The 9,538-nt window shown below is 36.3% G+C and overlaps 1 protein-coding gene across 18 annotated transcripts; it reads left to right on the forward strand.

The window, feature by feature from the left end:
- Positions 1–907: 907 nt before the first annotated feature.
- LOC148236613 (RNA-binding protein FUS-like) lies at positions 908–9,316 on the forward strand. Of its 18 annotated transcripts, none has more exons than XR_015808956.1 (9): positions 908–1,005; positions 1,550–1,726; positions 2,882–3,323; positions 5,982–6,013; positions 6,823–6,867; positions 7,446–7,594; positions 7,831–8,228; positions 8,463–8,902; positions 8,972–9,316. XR_015808956.1 is itself a non-coding variant. In XM_088182026.1 (9 exons), the coding sequence occupies exons 1-9, from the start codon at positions 996–998 to the stop codon at positions 8,945–8,947; spliced, it is 1,512 nt and encodes a 503-aa protein (XP_088038152.1). In that variant the 5' UTR covers positions 908–995; the 3' UTR covers positions 8,948–9,316. The 18 variants fall into 18 exon arrangements, 14 of the variants coding, with proteins under 14 accessions (XP_088038152.1, XP_088038150.1, XP_088038151.1 ...); XM_088182026.1 differs by having other exon boundaries at positions 8,463–8,717; positions 8,944–9,316; XM_088182024.1 differs by having other exon boundaries at positions 8,463–8,717.
- Positions 9,317–9,538: the final 222 nt, after the last annotated feature.

Raw genomic sequence — 9,538 nt, forward strand, 5'->3', positions numbered from 1 at the left:
CGCGGCATTTTTGGAGCTCACATGCTCTATCTTCGTCTTTATGCGATTCGTAATATTGCACGAAGACGTAAGTGTAACTTTTGTTCTTATAATAAAATTACGCGTGTATCGTATTTGTTTGTCACAGAGCTATGTGTTAAATGCATAAAGTAATAAAATACTCGGTTTGCTAGCCATTTAGAATTTTTATAATTTATTATTTTTGTATGTTTTATGTTTATAAAGGTATGTTTTATTTTAAGTAATTTAAATTTATTTTTTATAGATATGTTTTTCATTATTTATTTTGTTAATATTATTATTTGGTAAGGAAAAATGAAAAAAAATATGTTTGTTTAAAAATATTTCGGGCTCTCGACAATTAATACAACAAAGTCAATTATTTTTATTTAGACTCACATAGCTACTTTTCTGGTCTTGTGTCCAAATAATGTATCATATATACAATTCGGCAAGAGCAAGCATATGTTTTCAAAACAATATAATGGTATTGTTTTAGGCAGCGACATAACTGCAAAATATGGTACTTCATGTTATTGTAGGTGATTTTGATAATATTTTATTTGATTTAGTTTTTTTTAATATTCTTATGACATTAAAAATTAATATTGCAAGTATTTATTGAGGAAGTGCTTTTTCAGTACGAGGTAAATTAAAAAGATATTTTTTGCAAAATAACCTAACCAATCCAAAGCAAAAATAATTTAAAAATATGGCGAAACAAACTGGAATATTCCTTTATCTAAAATATAATATACACGAAAATATAAATTAATTTGATGGTACTTTTAAAATAATTCAATATTACAAAAATCATAATAAAATGTAATTTTTCTATTTAAATACATATATAGATATATTTATTTGATAAAAATAATTTTTAAATCCGCACATGGCCAAAATGCGTCGCGTTAGAATCGGGTACGCCAATTTGTTTCCGTTGGTAGACCTGATTGCCGCATCCGGCGTCACTGCTTGTCGCGGCCACCGGCGAAATGGCTGACCGTGAGTATCCGCTCCCATCCGCTGTTAGTAGACTCCTCCATCCCGATATTCTGTTCTCTCGATAACTCGGACACTTACCGCGCGACGCGGTGCCCTTTTGGCATTCGTCCGCGTTCAAAACGCGACCGTATGACGCTTCCCGCATAATGGCGGCCGCTTGCTATATCTTTAAACACGGCCCTAAATAGCTTCGTTCGCAAGATAGTCCGCCTTTTGATCCGTCGTCTGTCTCATGCGGGGCGTGTTCACAAGTCATCGAAAATGGCGTCTCTGAAACTGTAGGGTGAATTTATTACCGCGAGGATCGTTATTTTTCGTTTGTATCGTCGTTGGCTTCGTTTTTGCGCTGAAGGTCATCGTATTTTTGCACCTCGAAGCCGGTGTCGCTTGTCACGCGTGTCGGTCTTAAGCTCGCTATGTTCGGCCATGATCCGCCATTTAATTGATGTAAATCGAATAGCTTAGAAAACGACAGTTTCAGACGTGAACACGTTCCGCTGTGTAAAAGAATTAATCATTAAAAAGAGGTTATTTTGTCGAACAGAATACGGAGGTTACGGAGCCACCGCCGGCTACGGGTCGCAGTACTCTGTACCGCCACCGACGGGAGCCGTCCCGGCACCGGCGGCAGCGGGGTACGGCGGTCAAATGACGGGTGCCAATTATGACCAGAATGCTACTTACAACGCAGGCGCTGGCCAATGGGGCCCCAATAATCCCGGTAATTCAACGCTCTCACTTCATAAACGAAAACCATTTTTACAGTGTTCTCGCGACGTATGCGTATGCGCCCAAAGTGCTGTATCTAGCATAGGCCTCATCATATTGATGATCCGTTGATTGACCTCGTAGTTTTTAAGACCGGAGCCAATAGAAGGTACTTCCTCGTTAAATGCATGCACATATAGCGACGGAGTATGTTTTATATTGCTGCTTATACCGAATCAACGGCACTTAGATACATATGGACTTAGGCTTGGTGGCTGTAATTAAAAATATTCAGTTTTCCTCCTACTAAGTCCTACATAAATCGGTGCCTGATAGACCTGCTGTATCTTCAATATATGGCAGGATTGACCGATGCATCCGCACAACGAAGTTTTCCGAGCGTTTCCAATGCGACGGCGTTGGCGTGACCATATAAATTCACGTCAAAAGCGATTAAATCGTGCCCTTGTAGTGGATATGCTCTTGACTGTTGTAATGTAAGATGGTAGCCAAATAATTAACACAATTCTGCTATATTTTTTTACTCAACACTAAAAATACGATACTTCCCGCTTGGGTGGTTGTGTATATTTAAGAATAATCGTACCTTTAACTAATAGTACATTATTATTTATTATCAATTATATGTTCCGAGTCCATCCATGCCACTTTTGCCACACATAAATAATATAATGTAAATGTATATTTTTTAGATTTTCTGTATTGTAACATACTCAAAAAATATTTCATACGAATTAGAATGATAGATAAATTGTAAAAAACATTCTGCCATACAAAAGAAGGTGATTTACTCATGCGTTTCATATAATTCTACAGTGGCGAGAATCTGAATAACATGTAATTTGTAAAATAAATTTATTAAGAATTTTATTTAATTTTTATGCTAAAATCGGACTCGAGATTAAAGTAAAAAAATCGCAGAACTTTTTGTGTACGAATTAGCTGGTCTCCACTGAATATTCTGGTTGCTCATAGAATGTATTACTATCCCGTTACATCTCATACCCCTACTATAACTATTAAATTTAATTTAGTCAATAGACATTTTTGACCTAAGTGATACATTCTAATACCAACCGGTGTATACTTGATTAAGAATTTTGTTGGACCATTTCAATCTTGACAATGCTCTTTTATTTATCTACAGGAGCAGGTTACAATAACGGAGCTGCAATGGGGGGTTACAATACCGGGGCTGGAAACTACGGTAACGTAGCCGGAGGAGGATACGGTGGAGGCGCTCCTCCGGAGCGCGGAGCCGGTGGATTTGGAGGAGCAGATCGCACCAATTACGGTGGAAACGATCGAGGAGGCGGCAACTACGGAGGAGGAAACGATAGAGGAAATTACGGAGGAGATCGAGGGGGATATGGCGGTGGAAATGACCGCGGAGGCGGATACGGCGGCGGAGATAGAGGAGGGTACGGAGGGGGAGATCAAGGTGGCGGCGGATATGGAGGACGAAGCGACCGAGGGGGTGGATACGGAAGCGGTGACCGCGGAGGTTACGGCAGCGGAGATCGAGGTGGTGGTTTCGGAGGAGGATACGGAGGCGATCGTGGATACGGCGGCCGCGACGGAGGATTCGGGTAAGAATTGTTCCTTTTATTTATTCATTATCCTCTACGGTAAATGATCATCGTATACAATACAATCAAATATTATCATTACAAAAAATAGTTTTTTTAAATGTGTATTTCAATGATGTTACTAATGATTCTTACGAATCTGCTGTAATTTCTTCTGTCTGCAGGGTATATTATTTAATATTTGTAAGTGACTTGACAAAACAAAGTAATACATATAATGAACACGACCGGTTAATCTTAGGGTACGGGTGTAAAAGTAATTGTAATAACGTCTTTGAGGTAGTGTTTAAAACTGCAATAATTAACGGTAGAATAAAAAAAAATTATGTTGGTTGAATTTCAAAGGTGCGATATAACTAATGCAATCATTTTTTAACACTTTGCGTTCTTTGGGCTTTTACTGTTCACAAACGATGTATGAAAAATGGTGATTACTCTTAGTAAAAGGTTCTCCAGATAATAAAAATGTTAAATGAAACACGGGTTTATAAGGTAATTTATAAACTTAAAAACCATGAAGGTAGTGTGTGGATTGAATACTATGGATCCATTTTATTTCATCATTTAAAATATATAATATGTGTGAAGTTTAAAATTATATTTTCACACCATAACACTACTTCCTGTAATGTTATGGATATATATAATTAACAATAATAATACAGTATCATAGATTTTCAGTTCATAACTCAATATAAATAGCCAATTTAATTAATATCAAGAATGTTGACAAGGTTAATAGTTGTATACGCAAAATATACAAACAAAGCGTGTGTATCTACTACAATGCTAAATCAACATAGGTTTTCCCAGACAACGCTATGAGCATAATCGACAACTGATTTGTTCGTATTATTTAACGTGGGTATATAAATAGTCTCACTTAAAACTCATGTGTAACGTTAAATACGTTCATGTGCACCTATGTGAGATACATTGTTTATAAGGTTACCATATTATATGTTAAAGAATTGAATTTTCCAATTATTTCGAAGTAATACTAGTTTTAAAAGAAGCTTTGAGTCATTTTTGCTTTTGAACTGATGAATCGGATCAACTGTTATCTATTTACAAAGAAAGAATGGACGAAGAATTTTATATAAAAAATAGTATAGTGTTTAATTTAATAGAAACGAATGTCAAGCATTCAAACATTGAACTTGAAAAGTCTCGTTAAATGATAACTAATAACTTTACTAACATTATTTTTCTTATAAATATATTATCTAATTAATATAATTAATAGAACAATAACTGATTTTTGGTGCTAAACGTTTCAAAAATTCTTATTCTTAGTTTTAAGAACTACAACAAAATGGACAAAGAATTTAATTCTAGACCCCGATAAAAGCTTATATGCAAATCACAAAAATTGTTATAAAAATTGAATTATCTGTATATGTTGGTTTTAATCCATGGCTTTTAATTTTTAAACCTTGACTAACACCTAATATAAATTAATAAAGGGTTTATATAATAAAAATGTATAGCAATACAAGGATTATAATAAATAAAACAGTAGTGAAGGGGGCAATGAAATAATAATCTTGAGAAAAAAATCCACTATCGCCCTATTTGCTTACACACGTGCCGGTACCGCCCCTCAGAGTGACGTGACTCTTCTTGCTTTTAAAATTTTTATTTTAAGAATCATTTTCATTATTTTTTAATACTATAAAAATTATAGTGAGACAAAACAAAATGACTAATAAAGAGTATCATACAAAAATGGTCCATCCATGCCTGCATTACCAATAGCTATGAAACTATTGTATACTAAACAAATTCATGTAAATAATCCCTTAAAAATAATATTATAATGCATATTTTTTATAACCTACTCACGACATTTAGTTGGTCATTCAAAAATCAGAAATATTTGTATTAACAACTCGTTTATATTAAATGACATTAATATGCTTCACAAGTTGGATCACCAGATAGTAACAGTCAACGAAAGCACAATACACAATCGGTACCGCCAATAAAAGTCTGCAAGGTCATGGTACACATGTATCGTCAGCCATTATAGTGTTAACCTAAAAAGTATGCTTTTAAGAAATAACCAATAGATTCATAGTCAAGAACCATATGACTAGTTATACAATTAGGCCTCAATGAAGAGTCAATTGTATAGTAGAATAAGGAATAAATTAATAGCGATCACAGTATGTGGACTGTGAACTGACACGGTTTCCAAGAGTGATATCTGTCAAGATTTTCAATCTAAAAATACTCCTACGATTAAGGTACTAGATATAACAATCCTACATTAGAGTAAGAACCGAGCGCAAAGTGTTAAAATTGATATCGTTGAAAGTGTACAGTGCAAATGGTAAATTTATCAGCGTACAAGCAAACATAATAGGTGTAACTATTGAGCCAATCTCACGGCTCGTTCACATCACACCGTAATACGCATCGTTATTAGTGTATAATAAAATTAAGAGGGTTCGTTTTCATTTATCGAGTTTCGGGATTACGTTGTTGAGCAAAATCTTTGTTTTGTATAAGCCAAAGTATCACGGTTGACTGGACATGACTTAAGAAAAACGATGACAATTTATCAAGAGTAACCCATGAAGCAATACGCACACGGGAGTCCCGAGGAGAGACTCCCCAGACCACTCATTATTGACCTCGTCTTGTTTGTTATAGCGGCGGCGGCAGGGGGGGAGGTTTTAACAAAGGTAAAAGCCCAGTGCCCACGCCTGGAGCTATTATATTTTAATGAAATGTAATGTGATCTATTATCTCCGCGAAAGAGCTGTTCCATAGTGTGTCTTGAAATTACAACAGGTGTAAATATATATATATTAGATTTAGACATACGAGTGCTAGAGTGTGTATATTTATAACAGGGACGATTATTCTGTGAAATTAAATTGTTCCTTACATATTATCATTTTTATTAATAGGGTGAATGAATCGATCGCGACATTCACCAGGTATGGAAGGTTGCCACGAAGAATAAACTATCCTTCAAACAGCATGTTTAAACATAATATATTTTAGTCTCCCGTTATCAATTAATCCTTATCTATCTAAGCCCAACCGATCCTATGTTAGTGATAAAATCATACAAAACCTTAGCTTATACATTAAAAGTCACACTCTAGCGATCTTATGGTTATATACATATAAAAGGTTAAATTAAAAATGAAAGCAAAAAACAGCTCTTTCAAGGTTGTATTTGTATGAATATATATATATTTGAATTGATTTACATTGAAAATACAAAATATTGCTGATGCCTTATCAGGTTGAAATGTGACAAATCTGCAATGTAATTTGCTACCGATCCTAACCTAACAGGTTGATCTGTAAAACCCCCAATCGGTTGAATTGATTAATTTCATCATTTTTATATGATTATTCTTAAGATCAGTGCAATATATGTATCCAAACTTGGTTGTTTATAAGGTCTTGCTGTGTCAGCGCATGGTAGTATGTTTGCAAATGTACGAAACAAATATCATTCATGTGATTTTCGTCGCAGGTGCTCAATGGGACCGTAGCAAACCATGGAATCAGAACAAAACTGGTAAACATACAATAGTTAATGATATCGTTAGCATAAATATCGTTAAGGTTGACAGTTCTGGTGCTATAGTAGGAAGGAAGAGGTCCATTTCATATTTCACTCATGATAATGGTGTCAAAATGCTAATTTTATATTTTCGGTATACTTGCATTTTTCAACTCTTGGTATATATTTATATTGTTTTGTAGTAACGTTAGGCAGTAAAATCGCTTTAATTACTAAGTTCAAGTATACAATCGCACCAGTGTATAATTACAATTAATATATACGAAGATGGTTTACATCAGTGTCGATCTTGGTTGTCCACGTTTGGTTGCATAAATATTCACATAATTATACGGTCGCAGAATGTGAGTTTTCTGGACGTTTACGTTCTCATATCCTAAATACAAGTTGGTATTTTATCATATCATAACCCTCTGTTTTTGTTAACGGTATATCTGCATTCAAGATAAAATCTAAAAATGGTTTATTTTTAAACTCCAGTGGTTCTATTATTTATATAGTATACGTATATAATTAGACAATCGAAGCTAACGGGAATGTGACTTTATATTTATGAGCTTTTCTATTTTTAGGATTTGGAGGTGATCGAGGAGGAGGAGGAGGCGGCGGTGGAGGAAACGACATGATCACCCAAGAGGATACAATTTTTATTTCTGGAATGGAACCCGAAACTTCTGAAGACGATATCGCTCAACACTTCGGAGCCATCGGAGTCATCAAGGTGAGCTTTTAAAGTTTTAAACACGAGACTCGAAAGCGGGCTCACTCTGTGTCCTCTTTCAATTGAGAGGATTCAATTTGTTCACTCGCAATAATATATTTGCTCGTCGATAATAATAATCAGACTAATAATATCTTATTAGATTTGTATTTATTGGCAGTATACATTTGATTGCCTATGTTTATTTAACGCGCCTGGCTATACTGAGTGTTGAAGTTTGTTTTTAATAATTTCAGACTGATAAAAGAACGCAAAAACCTAAAATCTGGATGTACAAAGACAAAGCCAGCGGTCGCCCGAAAGGAGAAGCCACAGTCACCTACGAAGACGCCATCGCCGCTTCCTCGGCCATTCAATGGTTCGACGGAAAGGAGTTTAACGGCAACGTTATTAAAGTCTCATTAGCCCAAAGACAAAACAATTGGCAAGGCGGCGGCGGTGGTGGAACTCGTGGTGGATTCAGAGGTCGCGGAAGAGGCGGCGGCGGTGGTGGACGCGGAGGAGGAGATAGCGACGGAGGCGGTGGTGGTGGCGGCGGCGGAAGAGGAGGTGGAGAAGGCCGCGAAGGAGACTGGAGATGTCCCAACCCCGAATGCGGAAACTCAAACTTTGCATGGAGAAACGCATGCAATATGTTAGTACATCAATTTTTTTTATTTAATCGCGATCCCCCCAGTCAACGCTATGAGCATTGTCGTCGAGTGATTTGTTCGTATTATTTTAACATGGGTATATTGATGAGTCTCACTTAAAACTCATGTGTAACGTTCAATACGTTCATGTGCACCTACGTGAGATACATATTCAATATTATTCACAAGATCATAGACGTCAGTGGAAAGCACTATAATTTTTTTGATATTTGCAGATGTAATCAAGAGAAGCCCGGTGGCGGAGGTGGTGGTGGAGGCGGTGGCGGCCGTGGTGGAGGACGCGGAGGCGGTAGAGGTGGCGGCCGTGGAGGAGGAGACCGAAGCGGCGGATGGGGAGGAGGCGGTAGAGACAGAGACGGCGGCGACCGAGGCGGTGACAGAGGTGGCGATAGACGTGGAGGTGGTGGTGGTGGATTCCGAGGAGGAGACCGCGGAAGCCGAGGAGGCCCCATGCACAGAGGCGGCGGAGGGTGGGTATTTTTGAATTGAATTCGATATGATTAACCAGTCCCATTCCAACGCTACAGACTAGTCGCAATAACCGCTGCACACTCTGTATTACATCGTAAAATGGGCAAATTAAAATCTCATAAATAACTCGTGTGAAATTTATTTTACATGTTTCATTCGAACCTGTCGCTGGGAAACAAATAATGTATTTATTTACATCGATTCTTATTAATGCACTCTTGCAAGTTGATTGATTGACAATTTTTTGTTCTAGCGGTAGAGATCGCCATCGCCCGTATTGATGAAGTTGCCATTTTCGGAATGAAAAGTTCAAAGAAATTATTCAATGACACTTTCAATAGTGTAATAATTTGTTTATATCTTAAGTATTCCATTTAATTTTTATTGATTTTTTTATAAGTATGTCTGGTTCGTTCTCGGAACGAATTTTACTAGTATTTTTTATGTACAATATTTATATGAAACTTAACTTTAACTCGAATGTGAAGGTATTACGATGCTTGTATGATGCCTAAAAAAATGTGATGTTTCATATGAATATTAATTTGCTGTGAATGTAAGATGATGACTCAATAAAAAAATAGATTATTAAATGAAATCATTTTGTTTTTATTTATGTTCTTTAGCTCTGGGCCCCCACAAGCACGGATCTACCAAAGTTTATTCAGATCGCAATACAAAAAAAAAAACTCCCAAATGTTTGTGAATTTCATGTTATAAGTAATATATTATCTGACTTTCCTATATTTTTCGATCCAGCCCGTTCCCGTAACATTAATACCATGTGCAATTTGTACGTTCCGTCGTATTTAGTACTCCA

Source organism: Plectrocnemia conspersa, unplaced genomic scaffold, assembly GCF_051122295.1.
Source record: "Plectrocnemia conspersa isolate PC_06_02 unplaced genomic scaffold, ASM5112229v1 ptg000003l, whole genome shotgun sequence".
NCBI lineage: Eukaryota > Metazoa > Arthropoda > Insecta > Trichoptera > Polycentropodidae > Plectrocnemia > Plectrocnemia conspersa.